The 19046-nt window shown below is 43.9% G+C and overlaps 1 protein-coding gene across 3 annotated transcripts in view; it reads right to left on the reverse strand.

The window, feature by feature from the left end:
• The window catches only part of PRR5 (proline rich 5), a 73693-nt gene that overhangs the window by 21275 nt on the left and 33372 nt on the right, over positions 1 to 19046 (reverse strand). For all 3 annotated transcript variants that reach the window (XM_027660760.1, XM_027660761.1, XM_027660759.1), the window contains 4 exons: positions 11290 to 11370; positions 5838 to 5886; positions 5123 to 5180; positions 1054 to 1145 (listed from right to left, as the gene is read on the reverse strand). In XM_027660760.1, the coding sequence (XP_027516561.1) occupies positions 1054 to 1145; positions 5123 to 5180; positions 5838 to 5886; positions 11290 to 11370 (280 nt within the window). The remainder of the gene's footprint in view (positions 1 to 1053; positions 1146 to 5122; positions 5181 to 5837; positions 5887 to 11289; positions 11371 to 19046) is intronic.

Consider the following 19046-nt stretch of genomic DNA (forward strand, 5'->3'; position numbering starts at 1 on the left):
AGTGCTTTGGAAAACCAGGCTGAGAGCCTACTTATATCTCTAGGTGCCCAAATAACTTGGATTTAAATTATGGGACACTTGGAAAAACCTCCCTTTGTGTTTCAGCATGTTTTTAATACCATCTTATTTCTATTGCTTTGAAGTTTCTACTGGTAAGGCACAAGCCTATGAGTGAAGTAGCCCTCTGTGTTTTTTGAGCTCTTCCCTTTGAGAATCAAATTCTGTGTGAAGTTACAGCTTTTCCACTGAAATCAGATTCCATATATCTGTCACTATCTGCAGATGCAAATGGTAATATTGTGAATATCTGGGCATTCATTTTAGGCATGGAGTTCACTTGGAAAAATGGGAGAAGGTTTCTGAAGTTTCCCCAAATATGTTCAAGCTCCCACTAAAATCTGAAGGCATCTATGAGCAGCCCCAGAAGGTCACTTGTACCTCTCTGGTACAGCTTTCCTTGGGACCTCAGTGATAAACAACACTCTGGGGCCATCAGTAAATCAGAAGATTGAGCCTTCACCCAAAGCAGATCAAGTATCTATGGGGGATTTAAAATTACTGGAGCCAAAATCTGTGCTCATCTAAACTGGTCTAAATCCACTGGCTATTGCTGTTCCCTTCCAGCAGCACAGGATTTGATCTCAGAAATATAATTCCTTTTCAAAAGTGGAAACACTACAGGAACAAATTCACAGTGCAGAGGAGGAAATGCATATATTTAAGTCCACACAGCTCCACTTATTTCACTGTGTGCGTATCTCAGTTTATCAGTCACAACCCTTTTTTTCACTTTTAGTGTGAATTGGCAGAAGGACTAACCAGCCTCCTTGCACTCCACTTTTGTTTGCAAAGTTCCCCCTCACGTTTTCCACCCAAGCACTTCAAACCCATTTGCATAAGGAACTTATTTGCATGACATGACTGTACAGAACAGCTGCACTGGGAGGTTGGCCCAAGGAGAGAGAATGAAGGATTGCATCAATCTGCTGATGAACCAGTAAAGTTGCTTTTTCCAGTTTTTCAAGATTCTGTAGTAACAGAGTAATTTTTCACCTGCACAGGATAGAAAATAGCCTGAAGCATGGGCAGGACATCACTGAAGAAAAAATCCCAGGTTTCAGCTAAGGTATCCAGTAGTTTCTGCCCTGCAAAAACACAAAACAAAGTCGTGAAGTGTTTAGGTTGTAACCAGGTCACTGCAAAGAGTAAAACATGCAGGAAACAATGTGAAGCTCCTATTAAACACTAAGATGAATCACGTAGCAGCTACTGGCAGCAGTGTGGAACTAGTACCCTTTTGGTGGATCAGATCCTTCAGTATTTCTGGCTTTTCAGGTGACACATAAAATCAGTAAACTAATAGTAAAGTAATTAGTAAACTAATAGTAAACTCTTAGTAAACTCAGAGACTCTGAGGTTACTCAGGAGCCCAGATCCACAGAGAGGAAACCTGGCTCAACAGCTGGATGCTGGTTTCAAATCCCTGCTCCCCAAAATGGCCCTGTGACTTTTTGGACAAGCTCTTTGCCATCCCTGTGCCCCAAAACCAACCGTGAAAGGAGAGCAACGCCCCTGCACCTCCCCCAGCACTATGGAGATGAACACATCAATGATTAGGAGGCTTTCAGTGAGACAATATGACTTATCAGGAAGCAAGTTCAATGGCCATCAATCAATATTACTATTGGTGTCAGAATCAGATACTATTCTTAAGTTTTGTATTGCTCTGGGCCTCAGCCAGGGAACATTTTGCCCAGAATTACACACATATCACAAAGCAACCACGCATGAAAGCATCTCCAGTGCTAACTGCAAAGTTAGCCAAGTGCCAATCTTGATTATGGGATACTTGATCCCCCTGCATTTATAAGCACATGACGAACAGCATCAGCTCTGGCCCATCTGCAGCTCCTGAATTATTCCTGGGCTGCTGACTTTAAGTGCTTTCAGTGACAAATGTGGATCCCCACACTGTACTGCAGCTGCTGCCCTGTGCAGCACACCAAGGTCCTCATATCTGCACCACCAGGCAGCAGTTCTCTCTGTCCTACACACTGAAGAGGGTGTTCTCTGTTTCAGGTTTTTAAAACTTTCAAAAACTTCTCTTCCAATAGTTCTAACGAAACACAGCAGGGAACCAAGTGCAAAGTTTCCTGGGAGCTGTAGCAGTAAAAAATAATAATAATAATAAATATCTGTGCTGGTTTTGGCTGGGCTAAGGCAATTTTCTTCCCAGTAGCTGGTAGGGGCCATGCTTTGGGTTTGTGCTGGATCAGTGCTGGTAACACAGGGATCTTTTAGTTCTTGCTGAGCAGGGCCTGCACAGAGCCAAGGCCTTTTCTGCTCCCCACCCACCCCACCAGTGAGGGGCTGGGGGGCACAAGGACTTGGGAGGGGACAGGACAGGACAGCTGATCCCAGCTGGCCACAGGGACATCCCAGACCATGTGGGGTCATGCTCAGCATACAGAGCTGGGGGAGAAGGAGGAAGGGGGGATGTCAGTGCTGTGTGTGATGGGGCCCTGCTCCCCCGGAGATGCTGAACCGCTGACCAACCACAGGAAGTGGGGAAGGAATTCCTTGTTTTGCTTTGCTTCCATGCACAATTTTTGCTTTCCCTAATAAACTCTCTTTACTGCAACCCATAAGTTTTCTCACTTTTACCCTACCATCTCCTCCATCCCATTGGGGGAGTGGGAGAGCAGCCATGTGGGGCTGAGCTGCTGGCTGGGGTTAAACCATGACACCACCTCTGCATTTTAACACCCATCTACCAGTGTCTGAAACACTGAAGTGTTTGCAAGACACAAATCTGATCATGAAGGAGAAGCCCAACCATTCCACGCCTCCAGGGTAGGGTTTTAAAGAGTTAAACAAGTTAGTTGCCCACAAGTTGTGGTTAAGTAGAAATGAAGCCCTTACAAATCTGGTCCTTTTCAAATCTTGCTGCTAGAATTGTATGAAGTCAAACTACCTTGGTGAGGTAAACGTGCCTTTACTGTCACACACTTAATCCACCTTGTGGGCAGCTTGTTCTGTGATGGATTTCTGTACAGCAGCTCAGAAAGGCTGCAGAGTTAATGCCTCTTAGGCAGGCAGGCCTTTTATTGAGGGCTGTGGAAGAATTCCTACGGTTTTCTGATGATTTCACATGAAGGAACAGGACTTACATGTCCTTTCAAAAATACATCTTTTTTTTTACTATCAGGCAAAGATCCCTCCATTTACCATAAGCATTTGCTGGATTCCAGGAAACTGGATTACTCTAAATGCTCATTTTAATGAAGCACAACATAATCAATATTGTATGACATAAAAAATGCACGTATCACTTTTTACAGGGCTTCTAAAAGTTAACTGAAACTCCTGAAAGAAATGTAAGATTAAATAGTTAGGTATTAGGAAGAAATTGTTCCCAGTGAGGCTGGTGAGGCCCTGGCACAGGTTGCCCAGAGAAGCTGTGGCTGCCTCTGGATCCCTGGGAGTGTCCAAGGCCAGGCTGAACAGGGCTTGGAGCAACCTGGGATAGTGGAAGGTGTCCCTGTTTAATCCTCACCTTACCAGAATTTCTGATCATATTTTAAGGGGGCATCCACAAAAGGACACACTAAATCAAAAAAACAACATAGGCTTAAAGTCAACAGTTTGCTAAAATTTTGTATTTCCTAAACATGTTCCTATATTTGAAAGCCCTTCAGTGGTCTCGCATTTCAGTTTTTTACCTCAGCTTTGATCTCAAATATCAGATACAGTATTTCTGATTTGCAGGCTAGTAAAATCAGAAAAAAATAGGGTTGGACCTTGTTAGGTCTCATTTGTTGATTTGATACTTAATATCCAACCGTCTTTGTGATTTACAAAGCAGCTGTGAAGGCCTCGAGATCCTTACAGCTCCCCTTGTGCTCTCCAAGCTGTTATTTTATACCACTGAGGAATGTGGTGTTCAGCTTAAAGAGTTTCAGTACTCTTTTTGTGGGTTTGGGGGTTTTTAATGTGAAATTGGTTCTCTTTTTGTGGTGTCCAGGGCTACTGTCTCTTCATCAGGAAAGCTGGGTCCCATAGCACCATCCTAATGTGATCAGTGGTACTGTCAGCAACGAAAGGTCACATCCAGGATTTACAGAGAGCTGAGACTAATGGAAATGTTTGTCCCCAAGCTCCTGCTTGAGCAGTTTATTTAAACTAAGTGATATCATGAGTGCAGCTTTGAAAAAGGAGAGATGCACTTCTTTAAAATCGAACTTAACTTCCCAAAGGTCTTCAGACTGTTTACACGGGCAATAATTCCTGAAGATACTCCCAAACCATTTCACACCTGATGATGTATAAAATCAGAGAATCACTGAGGTTGGAAAAGACCTTTAAGATCATCAAGTCCAACCATTCCCCCAGCACTGCCAAGGCCACCATGAAACCACGTCCCCAAGTGCCACATCTACACCTTTTAAACCCCTCCAGGGTTGGTAACTCAACCACTTCCCTGGGCAGCCCATTCCAGTGCCTGAACAACCCTTTTGGTGAAGAGATTTTTCCCAACATCAGATCTAAACTTCCCCTGGTACAACCTGGCATATTTAACAGCACATCTAAATGCCACTTAATAGTACAGGACACAAAATAATGGGTGGCTGTAAAACAACCCATCAGGTGGAGGTCTATCCTTCACATCTACTTCCATAAGGTGACACCTCCAGACGGTGCAGACACTCAAATAAAGTGACTGCTGAAAAAGAGACAGTGTCTTACCTCATTTATGGAAGCTGTTAAAACAACCTACAGCATAATTCTGGACTGAGATACTTCGACTAACTGGGATCTTCCTGCTCCTTTTTTTGTTTCCTAAGAGATCTCAGTCTATTTTTCCATTTTTCCTGAACATTAAGCAGGCTATAACTGAGGGAGGTGTCCATGCTGGAGGCAATCCTTCCTTTACCCCCTGGATGCTGCTCCAGGCAATCACCTCCCCTTGATGAAAGCTCATGATGAAAGCCTACCAAGGCTGTAGGAATGGATTCCTACATGCTAATCCATAGTCCCAGGAAGATAATGGAAAGCATACCACTGCCTCCAGAATACATTTGCTAGAACTCCTGTGACAGACACAGCTCAAAAGCCAAGTTACCTTCATAAAACCGGATCTTGTCCCTTAGGATCACCATGCCTTTTGTGAGCAGCTGATTCTGTAAATAAAATACAGACTACCTTTACTCAACTCTGCACTTCCCTGCAGCCATCACATTTCACATTTTGTTCATTCCTAACTTTTGACAATGAGGGGGATCTTTTATCTTAATGATCAATCGTCAGAGGGCTCCTCCTGTGTCCATCCTGCTTAAATCACCTGGGACACTTGTCAAATGATGATGTTTTCAGGACACAGCATGTATTTTGTGCAGTACAAAGTGCTTCTCAAACTTCAAGTGGCTGACCCACAAAACATGGACTCTATCTTAGAGAAGCAAAAAGAATATTGCTTCAAAACCAGACAGTGGTACTTACTGCTAAATGTCTTTCCTAGCAACTGTACTACAAGGAGCTTCACTGGTTTACTCAGAAACTTGAAATTTAAGTTAAAAAAGAGAATGTGTGAAATGTACTGAAAGACAGCAACGTCATACAGAAATACAGGGGCAGCTCAGGCTTTCATTATCTAATTATATATATTTATATATAAAATCCAAATCTTACTAGCCCATAAATGACAGAAACTCAGAGAAGCCAGTGCACATCTCTGAATGGTTTCAAGGGTCTCCAGATCAGCATTTAGAGTGGGTGACATGATTTTGCTCAGTAGCATACAACAACATTGGATTTAAATAAAGAAAGCACGTGCCTACCTGCAGATATTCAGTGAAAAAGGATCCCAGTTCTGTTTTCAGTAATTGCCTGTATTGAAAAGAGTAAGAAAAGAATCCGTGTGATCAGCTGTGCACTGCATGAGAGAGGGGAAGTCACTGACAGCAAAATATTTCTGTATGAGCACAGAGCCTGTCAATAATGACTAACTACAAAAAGGGCCAACAGGGTCAACAAATAAATAACCAAGACTCCCAACCAGCCCTTCTGTATGTTGAAAAACATCTGCTGTGGTTTCGGATGGCTCAGTTGCACAAACACATAGGAAAGGAAATTTAAGATTTGATGAAAAGAGGATGCTTTCCATCCTACATCCAACCCTTCTAAGAATTCTCAAATTATTTCCCTGCAGTGCCAGGACTTCCCTGGTGCCTGGTGACATGGGAGAACTCCTGGTGATCTCTGACCATCTGTGGCTCTGAGCCAAAAACTGAGCACGTGACTTGTCTGTCGTCTTCAAAGAGCCAAATCATCCCTGTCCTACATAAGGGTGAAATACAGAGCTGTGAAAAAATACTTGGGAGAGAAACCTGCAGCAGGATGATACTCTGTGTGTTTTGTTGCTCGTGTGAAACTCGGTCAGTTTTCAATGAAAGGGCCACAATTTTCCACCCAGGAGACTCAACAATTTAAGTTTTATACGGTTTCAGGGAAAAAGCAGGCAGGAATTGAATAGTTTAGTTCTGCCTTTTGTAATTCCTCTGGACTCAAACCTACAAAGCTACTTTGAAGAGCAAACAAAACTAAAAAAAATATCCCACAAATAACCCTCAAATCCAGAAATTTAATTCAATCCAGTCCATGAGCTCACTGTTTGTATCCAGGGAAAACTCACTACATTGCTAAAAAGCTGTGTGTTATTTAAGTCTCACATATTAGTTCTGTGCAGCCAGGTCACTATTTAAATGCATAAATGACAGCTCAGGCCTTACAGAAATGCAGCCCCAGCTGGGTGTTCTGAACACGTGCAAGTCTGGCCTGGAGCTCTTTTAAAAACCTGTCTGTGTGACCACCTCAGGTCCCATGAAGAAATGAGGTCAAATTTGATTTAAAATCTAAACACCCACTGTAATTAGGGTAGTAATGAAATTCTACTTTCAGTAGCTTGTCATCTATCTCTTTGTGTTATGTCTTTAACTGACAAATAACTCCTTAATCGAATTATTTTACCAGTAAACAAAGAGACATCAATTCCATGAAAGTCTACAGGAGCTGGTTCTGATGTTTTTCCAACGGATGCTTTGGCACAGCCTCTGGAGAGCTCCTGAAAGTTCAGGGCAAAGAGGAGCAGGTCAGTCTCCAGGAGGGTGAAATAGAGTATCTGATTTCTTTATCCTTAAGCACATGTCCACACTGACCCCACAGCACCCTGTGGAAACACTCCAGGCAGAAATGAAAGAAAAAATAAACAAAAGGAAGAGGGGTAGCTTGATTAATTAAGACAAACTATCTACAGATAAGAATTCTAAAACCCAGCTCAGGCCTTACCCACAGGTCTCTCATTGCCATGAAGAGCCATTGGGTTGCCAGACCCCCTGGCATGTGGTTGCAATGGCACTAAAGATTCATCTTGCTTTGAACATGGATACAGAGACTATTTTTAGGTTAAAATAACAAGGAAGTTGCAGTTTTGAATTCTCCTGCAAGAGAGAATTTATTCCCAGGCATCTCTTCATGACACTGTCTCAAAAAAACGCTGATACTCTCTGCTGACATTTGCTTAACTTCCTACCCTCTGCTCAAGCTGGCAGCTCCACCTGGATTCCTCACTGCCTTGAACACAGTCTTGCAAATACCTTCTCTTTTCATATTTTAGGTTCTACTGATAACTCCTGGCATTTAGGGAAGGAAATAAAAAAGAAAAAAAAAGTTCTACTTATCCAGCAATAAGTAGACATAAACCAAATAGATAAACCAAACAGATATAGAGATAAAACAAAACCCCAGCACATTTCCATTCTTTCAGCTGTGAATGAACTAAACAACCCGTTTGAAGTTAATTACATGCACTGGACTGCACCACACCAAGCAGCACCACGGCCACACAACATCTCTGCTCACAGGGCAGGAGAACTGACAGCACAATTAATGCATCTTGCTTTTTGAATCCCTAATAATACAGGTCCTTCAAGCTACTTAATTAATTTCTAGTCAAACAGTGAGGCCCTCAGGCCAGATCACAACACTGGGGTTTGACGTTCTTTGTATGTATTCATTCAAAATTTTAAATTTTAAAAGGGATCCCCAACAAAACTGGATCCAGGACATTGCTTGTGATTTTTTTTTTGCCCTTGCTTCGTTTCATTTAACAGGAATCAGTCAGATCCTGGATAATTCCAATTACTGACCAACCTTAGACATGTGGACACCATGGTGGAATCCAGGGGAAAATCTGATTAAACCTGAAAGAGATCCCTGATCAGACTGCAGGGCTCATTTCAAATACATCTAATTTTTAAGCCACTCTTGTCTGTCATTGGCATCAGGTCTTCATTGCCTAGCTAATGAATTAATAAATGAAGAAAATATAAATTCACATAAAACATGCTAAAGTAGCTCATGACTATTTTTCTTCCTGCTGCTGCTTCTTTGGTTCATTTTGAAATTAACTCTTGCAACGTTACTCAGAATGGAAAGGGTAACACTGTCTAATAACTATTCAGTACAGTTAAATGAAGCACATGGAAACAAGTGATTTGACTGGGTTTGAAATCTTGCTGCTAAAGAGGAAATGCCACTAAAATGTGCTTTGTTTGCATCAAATCAGTATCCTGAAACTCAGAAAAGAGGCAGCTATAAATATGTATTAGCTTTAATACAGGACATCCCGCTTCCACTGCATTTCCTTTTCCTTCCTCTTCTTCCTTGCTTTACAAGTGGTCAAAATAAACACTTTGAAATGGTACATGAAATAAAAAAGGACCACTATTGGATTACAAGCATCACACACTTGCACCAAGGGAAAACTAAACAGTACATATGTGAATGTAGATTTTTACTGCCTGGCTTTTGGATCAAAAGTTACAGCAGTGTGAGAGAGACTCAAATCCCACACTGGTTTTACTGGCAATAGGGATTCTGAGTGCTGTGAAACTCCATATTTAGGGCCACTTTCTAACACCAGAGGAATGCAAGAATAGTGTCAAAAGGTACAGACAAGTGGCAGCTCTTATGAGCCAAATCTAGAAGAAAAGTAAGTGGTACTGTACAGATTTGTACCCACTGATGTTTTCTTAAACCATCAGGGTTCAAAGCCTTGAGATGTGTGCTCAGAAAAGGAAGTTTTATGTATTTATTTGCATGTATGTCATAACAATGTATGTGACATTCCTGAGCCAAAACAATGGCGAGCAAATATTGTTCAAATATTTACATTCTCGGGCTGGGAGTCAACTTGGACATTCAGGGGTTTATTATGAAAAGTATTCCAGAATCTGTTGTAATTAAGCTGGTAAGATAAAATAACATCTTTTACTGTCCTGTAACTGTTAGAAAAAGCAACTAACTAATATTAACCATTTACCTGAGTGCTGCCCAGTGGAAAATAATGGCTGTGTGTTTCTTTTTTCATTATGCAGTTGTGAGGAAAACGCACCTAAAACAATCGTAAGGCAAGTATACACTTGTTCCACTTCTGAGGTCTTGCCAATGAATCAGATATTTTTGTACTCAATAGTAACATGAACCCAAAGAAAGTTATTTTGAAATAAACAGCAGTAGCAGCAGGACAGGTATTTCTGGCATGTGTCAGATCAGTAATTTCTTAGCCTGGTTTTGAGCTGAACTTAAGTGAGGCAAAAGGGCTTTGGTTACAACTAGTTAGGAGGTTCATGGTCTAAAATGAAGTGCACAGCAGGAGTGCAGCAGCTTCTGGAAAGAGGTTGGATGTGTGAAAAAACTCCTAAAAATAAGTCTATTTGTAGTCAGCTGCCTGTTCAGCTGCATGGGGTGTTGCAATAAATTCGACACAACAGTTTTGTAAGGTGCAGGGTTTACACCCAGGTAAATTCAAGCAAAATTTGGGCACAGTTCTATCTGTCTTCTATTTGTTGGTTTGTACAAGATGCCATCAGCCTCTGCCACAGCAGCAGACGATTCTTCCTCTTTGTCCCCCACCAGGAAAACGCACTGGGCCAGGAAATCTCAGCCCAGAACTACTGCTTTTTGTCATTCAGATAAAGCTGAAGAATCCTAACTGCACTCACAATAATGATGATTAACCATTATCCCAGTAACTACCTCAGCATGATTGAAGGATCAGGCTAACTGACAGCCATCCTAGAGAAGCTATTCTTTGGATGTCATTTTCTCCCCAGAGAAGCAAGAAATAACTGAGTAAGTTTCTTTTAATTTTAAAAAGACAAAGAGAGGGAAGAAGAGTGAACACAGGCCCAATGCCATTTGTCTGGACTTCTCTGAAGGTATTCCCACAATTAAAGGCCAGCCATCCCAGACTGGGAACCAGACAGGGACAGATAAACCCAGAATATCTGGATATTGTGGGGATTTTGTCAGACTCCAGTGCCCAGACAGAGTAGGAATAAGCAGTAAGGGAAAGGGAATAACTGAGGCTCTTATCTGAAGACAGTCAGGGAATGCAATAAGCTGTCTGTCTTTTTGTAAGTGCAGATTCTTCTCCACCATTTATTTTACAAAGCACTGGGACAAATTTCTAAAAGAAGATCTGCTGCCTTGCCCTTGCCAGCCAGAGAGGGTTTGGTGAGCAACGATAAGTGTTAAAAAAGCAGTAAAAAATGAAGTGCTGTAAGTCCAGATATCATCTTATCTCTTGGTAAACTTTTCAACTATACCTGAAATAACTTGAATGGTAGGATTTTTGACCCTTCTTTTTTTTTTTTAAAGAAAAAATTTCCCATTATACACCTCTTGGTGTGTATTTAGTCTGTTGGAAACAGTGCCATCATAGAACCTTAACTAATGTTGACAAGACACCCTTATAATTTCTACACATGTTCAGGCTGTGAGGAAGGAGCAGCTAAATCCAAGGGACCACCAGGCAGCACATCTTCCCTTGCCATGTCCCACTGAGTGCTTGGAGGCTTCCCCTCCTCCAGGGATGCAAGGGAAGCACCTCAGAGCCAGGCCTGGCCTATGGAAATGGCAGCACCACTGCAGTGGAACAGGGCTGCATCACTAGAGGGGTCCAGATTTTCCCTTCCTCAGTTTTAAACCAGTACATCAAGACAGAAATAAACCCTCCTCCTCTTGGCTGGATCCCTTCCTGCAGGAGGAACCCAGCCCAGCTCTCAGAGCACGGCGAGGTGTCGACACACGTCAGCAAGAGCGATTCACTGAGGCCAAACTGACTCAAAAACCACCACGGGGGGGGACAAAACCCCACCTTAATAGTGCTGCAGGAGCTCTGCAGTGCAAGTGCTGCCAACAACACCCTGCCAGAGTGGAGTCTCTTACCTGACTCCTTCGTTGAGGTTGTAGAGTTCATGGTCTGGGAGACCCTTGCGCTGGAACACTGCTATTACTCCATTGTGGATGCTGCAAGAGGACACAAGGAGACATCAGCACCCAAAAAACATTTCAGAAGGGTGTCGCTTCCACAGTGAGCTCAACATTTCTTTCTAGACACTGCAGGACCTTTTTAGAAGTCATAGGTGACTTCAGGTACCCCATCCATGCCCTAAAGGGAATTACTGTCTGGAAAAGAGACGACACCTTTGAAAATCAGCTCTTTTTGTTCTGCTCCAATTTCGTAGCTTTAACAGTTGCACATCTGAAATCAGTAATTTCAGAAAACTTAGGCCTATATATTTTAGGTATTTTAAGAATCTTAAGTGTAACTTTTCATATATTTGCATATTAAGTATATTTGAAGTATTTTGAAATATGGTTTTGTCTCTGTGGCTCACTAGAGAGACAATTAACAGCTTTGTTATGAGACCAGTGATGATATTCCCAGCATTGTTGGCATATATTTGTCTGAGCTGTGGTTATTTGATTTCATTATCAACAAATCATCATTTATACAGGCTAGGCACTATACCTCAACTTTTACCCCTAAAAATAGCATCCCTTTTCTAGAATGTAATCTCAAGAATTTTTAGTTCTTAACCCCCCACAAGCACTAGATAATTATGAATTTTAAGTCCATTTAACCCGTCTCTCATTCATTTTTGAAAATGGAACAACAGAAACGGGGCAATTGGTTACAAAGACCGTTTCCTATTACCACTCAGGCATTTCTCAAAGATTTACACTTCAGCTAAAGCAAAGGCAAGGCTGTGCTGGAAGAACTACAGTTCTCTAACTACAGGTTAAGAGTTTCTAAGGGGGACAGCAGGAGAGGAAGCGATGTGCTCAGCACAGGCCAACCATCTGTCCTACAGATATGCTCCATTTTCACTTTCAGTGCCATTTGTAACTGTTCTGGAGGCAGATGTTGCTCAGAGGTGATGACTTTCTGCTGCAATCAGGTGCAACCAATGACAGGATTGAGACCACAGAACTCTCTAGCTCAGTACAAAGCCACACACCCAACACTGTCTCGGGCCACCCATCCTAAGAATTTTAGGATGCTGAAAGACAAAAACCTGCCAGGTACTGCAGGTACCCGGCAATTCAAAGGCTGAAGCAGAGACACTGAATGGTGCCCTGACCTCAACAAGACTGCACCTCAAAGGATGACTGAAATGAGTGTGTGCTTCAAAAGGAAGCTCTGAAATGCTCCTGAAATACACTGAAAACAATTAGTGTGGTGACACATCACCCTAATTCACTGAGCTTGGGTCTGAGGACAAAGGTGAAGCAATGCCAGAGAAAAGTGAGACTAAACCTGTTCCAGCATTAGGAGAAGCATCCTTCCCCAACCCAGTGCCACCTTTTTTAGCCTCACAGTTTTGACTCCAGAAGGAAAGAAGACTCACACAGTCCCTCCATCTGTCAGCTCACCCCCTTTTCTCAAACACTCCTCCACTCTTGTAACTGCTTAGCAACTTCTACCACATTTAACTATGGAATGGAAGTCCCCAAAACATTAAGGTCTTTTAGGTTTCAGCTGGGGTAGAAGGAGCTTCTTTTAGTGACTAAGAACATTGTGCAGGGTGAGCTCAGCCTTTATTTGACATGCACACAGATGCTTTTATAGCTTCCTGACACTAACGCACACAAAAAAAGCAGCTTTTATCTGCTCCACTGCCCGTGGTACTGCTACATGGATTACAACAAGACTGCTCTTAGTGAAGTGACCCAGTCAGTGCCAGTGGTGGGAATGGAGTAATTTCTGTCTGACTTGACCCCGTGTGTAATATAAAGATGATGCCACAGCTTCTCTGGGCAACCTGTGCCAGGGCCTCACCGCCTTCACGGGCAAGAATTCTTCTTCTTAACATCTAATCTAACCCTGCCCTCTGTCAGTCTGAAGCCATTCCCCCTTGTCCTGCCACCACATGTCCTTGTAAATAGTCTCTCTCCATCTTTCCTGTAGGCTCCCTTCAGGCTTGGTCAGCTCCAGGGCCACATCCAGCCCCGTGGGGCTGCTCCTCCTGCGAGGGGATGTCACTGCAGGAGCTGTGCCAGGAGGCAGCAGACTGTGCCTGGGGCCCTCAGGCACCCACACTGAACCTTCCCAGGTAAAACAGTCCCTTCCAGTGCCTGCTGGGAGCACAGCACTGGGGTGGGAGGTGAACCCACCACTGTTCACCGAGAGATTCAAAATGCAGGTAACACAGCAGCAAAGAGAGGCACTGCTTGAAAAGCTCTGCCACGTTCAGCTGCGGAAAAAGGAAATTAAAAGTGGCAGGTGAAGGATAGGATACACTGTGGAGAAACCCAGAAGCAGATAAAAAATAAGAACCATTATCCTCTTCTCTCTTTCGTAGATGTTTCCCTTATCCACTCCCCCCACCCCAGCAGCCCCTCTTCCCCCCCTCCACCCACGGGCACAGATACACACTCATGATCTCACCCAGCTTGTTTTGGCTGGCTCCAACAGACACACTCAATTTACGATTATTTGAAAATTGGCAGCTAAACGTCTCTGGTACACAGGGAAGTGACTTGGGTGTTTTAATATTATGAGTAATATGGGAAGAATGATTAATGTAGTGAATAAAACAAGCAGTCTTTACACGCTCCTCTGATTCGGAAATGAACTTTGCAATGTTCCCTGCCAGCCTTCTGCAGAGAACAATGACTAAATATCTCTCCTAAAAGCCAGCCTGCTCTCTTCTCTTTCTCTCTGGCACTACTTTCTGAATGAGGGGGAGGTTTTCTCTCTCCAGCTTAACAGGTCCATTATTATTCCTTAAAGAAATAAGAGAGAGCAAGCTTTTTAAGCAATAACTAAGGGGGACAGGTTGTAAGGATTGAAGTTATTGCCTGCATAAAACATCCCAGCAGCCATCTTTTAACCTGCCTGGGATCTCCCTTGTAGTGAGGGACAATATCCTTGCCTGGAAAACAAGTCTTGGCCTCACCGTGTTGACCTTTCCTTTCCATTGCAGAGAGCAGTGCTTGTATGAAGGGTGCAGGATTACAGTCCCTGGCTGCAGGTGACATGGGAATGCCACCATGATCTGGCCCTCCACTTGCTCAGGAGGTAACAAAAAGGAACTGGAGTAACCAGGATGCTGCTGGTGGCCTCGGTGTCAAGATATTAAAAGGTTGGCTCAAATCTTCTCAGTTACCTTAAGCTAATGAAAAAACTCAACCTTTGCTTGAATTGAAGCAATTCTATGGTTTCTACGAGTGATTGTTTAAAAGGGTTTGGTCACAATGGTACAACCTTTTGAGGTAAAGAAAATCCAAGCTGCTGCTTACAAACCAAAGTCCTGCAGGATGCTTGAGGTGGGTGGATCACCCTTACTGTGCCTGTGACCAGCCTTCACTGAGGCTTAAGTCAATAATGAATGCAACTAAACTTATATTGCAATAGTTAACCTGAACTGAAAATGCCTTGTAAACTCCCTGCTGTAACTCTTTTACAACGTGAAAGTTAATAATGGGGGCACTCGTGCACTGATATTACTCTGAACACCTTCCCTGTAGTTGCTGTGTTTGTAAATGTGTGCACAAGAACACAGGAAACAAAACAGAGCCCAGAGAGCTCTACAGAGCAGGCTGGCTGTAGGAGGGGAAATCAGGATCAGAAAACTGAAGAGACCAGTCTTTTTGGTGGGGAAACAAAATGTCAGATGGCTCCAGCAATGTATTGTACTTATCTATCCCACCACGGGTACAGATTGCCAAAGGAAAACTATGTACAACCAAGGCAGCACTCACAGCCACAAAAATCAAGCCAGCAGCCTAAGGAATTTCGCCTCTCTGGAAAGACAACTTGTTCTGGATTTGTCTGATCCTCCAGAGGAGGAGGCAGCTCCAGGACTCATTATTCAGCTGTGCAGGAGGTGGGGAATGGCAGCTCCAGCACAGACCTTCCCCACCTTTTGCTTCAGCACTAAGGGATCAGAAAGGTGTAAATTCCCAAAGCACAGAGCTGGATCCTCACTGATGTTCCTTCACTGACATTTGGAAGCCAAGAAGGAAAAACTACTGCGATTAAAACACCCTCTTCTGCCAAGTGACAAACAGTTTGGCCACAGAGACGAGGAACAATTCCAAAGCTGGACTCGCAAGTCTCTAAATCCTGACCTGTGTGCTTCAACTGAGGCCACGGTCCTCCCAGCTCAACATTTACTGGGAAAAGCATTTAGACTGGCCCATGTTTACATTCCTGCACAGCACACAGGTAATTTTAGTTCTCTAAAGCAGCCACTGCCTTTGTATGCAAACAGCATGGGTGAAAACACCAGAGTGATTTTTATGTAGTGTTTGCAAATTCTCCCCTTCCCAGAGCTCCAAGTGAGGTCCAGGAGCAAAAACAATGCTGTGTGAATAATCACACCCTGTGACTACCAAGCAGTTAAAGACAACATTTTCATTTTCAAAAGGGACTAAATGACTGAGGGCTCATTTCCCCTGGACAGTTACAGGAACAGCTAATTAACAATAATTAACCTGATACACTTGCATCAAAACCTTCTTGAAGACACCCTTGCTACAGAATAAAACCACATCTTTCTGAACTAGCCTAATCCAACTGGGAAGAGTCCATTTTCAGCACAGCTTCAGTCCAGCTGCAACTCCACAGGCTTTCCATGAGGCTTTGACCTCTTCCAAATAAGCTTCCAGCTGCTAGTTCACTTATGGTCCTGGAATTTCTACCAAGGTAAAGCAGTCTGCAAAGAGGGATAGGCTTCAGTTTTGCACTGGATCATGCAACTGAAAATAAGCTGGTCTGCAAAACTCCTTCTTCAAAGAGTTTGGGAGGATTATTTCACTAACTTCACCAACTACAAACACCTGTCTTACACATGAAGAAGCTGAGACAGATAGGTGATGGGACTTCCCAGAAGTGTTACTGAGTCAGGATTGTAGGACAAAGGAGACTTTGGCATCCAATTACAACTGCATTGAAGGAAGGATAAATAATTAGGGAGGGCTATGGGGAGCAGCAATTCTCCATCATCACCACCACTTGGTAATTCTGCAGTCAAGGCTGAAACATGCTCCGTGGTGCAGTGGTGGCTTGACCAGTGGGAAGTCCCTTCAGCAGCCCCATTCCTCCCCCTCACTCCAGTTAGGTTCTGTCTACCCTCCCTGCACACACAGTGTGAAACATTCCAAACAAACGGTCAGGGGAAAAAAAAAGGGTGATCCTCAGACAGGCAGAAGAATTTCAAAATATTTCTTAACAACCACAAAATATTGGAAGAGGGAAAATTTCCTAGTAGTAGAAGTCACAGATAAATATGCTGGTCTGGAATATTTTCTCCATTAGGAAAAGCCTCCCTGTGATCTGAAAAAACCCCATTCATTTTTAATTAGAAGATGAAACATGGTTTGCATAACTGTAAAAATTACTTTACAGCAAGTTATTGTGCTTATTACAACCCCATAAAAAATTAGCCCTAACCATAAAACCCTCTGTGATTCCATATGTCTCCTTGGATTTACTGCTGATCCCACTAATGTCACAAGCATCTCATCTGCGTTTTCTTCGCCTCCTCTTTGCTGTCTCCCACTCCTTCATGTTTCCGTGGATTTTCCCCATTTTCTTACACCAAAAAGGATCTAAGTGCCTTTGACCAGAGGCTTTTCCCACAGCACAACTGAGACAGCATCAGCTCCTGATTAGGCAGTCTGTGTGAGCTCAGTCAGAAGGAAAACCTCGCGATGGATTTTATTTGCCCTGAGAGGGCCCCCCTGGCTTTGCAGAAGGCTCAAGATTAAAACCCCGGGTTTCTCAGCCCAATTGGTTTAGTCAGCATTCAGCCCTCAGTTTTTGCCTGAAGCAGAAATGGTGGTGGGGGGGAGAGGAACAGAGGACAATGCTAGTGAAAAAAAATCTGAACTATTTTAATACAATGCAAATTCTGTGAGCTGTGAGGAAACCGGGCCGTTCAGCTGTGCTGCTGTTTGGTTGCCAGTTACCGTGCACTGACGGTGCTCTGCTGCACACATCTTCTGGGGTTCATGGGAAAGCCATGAGATAAAGTCTCATTTGCATAACAGCAGACAGCAGCTCGGCACCACTTTCCCTTTGATCTCACAGCGTCGAGAAAGTTTTAGTTTGGAGGTGAAGGGAAGTTATCAGGGAGGAAGAGACTTTCCTTGCTTCCACAGTGCTGCTTGACCCCCTGCACGCTGAACCCGACATTTGGCTCCTTCAGCTTGTCCTCCCCTGGTGTCAGAGAGCAGCAGGAACCCTCTGGTATGAACAGTCTGAGGCTGAGACTGGTCTGAACAGAGCGGAGGTGGCGGAGGGGACATCGCTGGGCAGCCGGACCGCGGCCACACACCGGGGCACTGCAGAAGGGCAGCTGCACGTCCTCCTCAGAAGGACCCCACAGTGACAGAGCTGCTAACACACCCCGCCAGGATGACTCCAGCTTGAAGCTTTTCAGCTTTTCCCTGGGGTGGCTGGAGCAGCATCCTTGGTCTGCCTCAAAAAATCTTCCTTTCAGCTCGGGACCAGCAGACTCGCGTGGGGCCGGGCCCAAGCGGGGTTGTGCTCTAACTCTCCCCACCTTGGTTTTGATGAGCTTGGTTCAAAGCCTCTTTCAAAAGCAGATACACACATGCCACACCCAGGTAAGGCTGCTAACATTAGGCAAGAAACCAGCAGACATTTAAATATAGAACAGCCAGGCTTGGTGAGAGGCAAGAGCTCTGCCAGCGCACCTCAGCTTCTTGATCAGCAAGCTCTTAATGCTCAATATTGCACAGAACGAAACAGCACAGGCAATCCTTTTGTTTGGAAGGAAAAATATCCCTGTAAAAGGAAGGATGGTGTGCTAGTCCTGTGTTGTGTTGTTTTAAATTTGTAGCGGAAAAATAAAAAAAAATCTTCCACGGCCCAAGATTTTAAAAACCTGGACGAGATTTCTGGTGAGTCCAAGTTTAGACGCCCACGGACATGATGGTCTCTCCAGGAGAGATGAACATCGACTCCCTCAAGACCAGACCCTCCTACACATGTCAAGATGGGCACACACTGGTGATAGGCAGAAGCTACAGAGGGTACCTTCTTAATACAACTAATCCAACAACATTTAAGCCCTGGCTTTCCTGAGGATAAAGCCCCAGTTTTACAGCCTGTAGATGACCTGAGTTCCTTAAAACCAACAGAGGATACAAGCCTTTCTGCGCCTGAAAGAAGTATTACCCTCACTCTCTCTTTCACTCAGGAGAAAGCCTTGCACTGTTAAATAAGAAATAAGGGGCCTTCCCTTTGCCCATGGCTCGTAATCTGCAGTACTTGCCACAGCTTTAGGCAGCTCTCAGTGCAGGCACACAGTGCCCACTTGACCTGACACCACACAACAGCCCTGCCAGTGCTCCCAAGGCATTTTGGAGGCACGTGCCATAAAAGAGCAGGGACAGCCCAGCAATCCCTGCACAGGGAAAAGGCAACCCAGGGCAGGAAAACACGGCTAGGTCTGAATCCATGCAAAGCAGGGACGGGATAACTGGCGGGCACCCATTCCAGGAACGGGCGGTGGGACAGCTGTTTAGTTGTTTGGATGAAAGGTACAGATGTCTAGTTCAATGACACTTCTGGCCAGAGTTATACCTGTCCTGTCCAAATTAAAAGTAACAAACTCTTGCTCCATCTCAGTTAGGAAAATCCTCTGGTTTGAGTACCAGCAGCCCCC

The sequence above is a fragment of the Corapipo altera genome, unplaced genomic scaffold, assembly GCF_003945725.1.
Source record: "Corapipo altera isolate COAL_440 unplaced genomic scaffold, ASM394572v1 239, whole genome shotgun sequence".
In the NCBI taxonomy this organism is placed as follows: Eukaryota; Metazoa; Chordata; class Aves; order Passeriformes; family Pipridae; genus Corapipo; species Corapipo altera.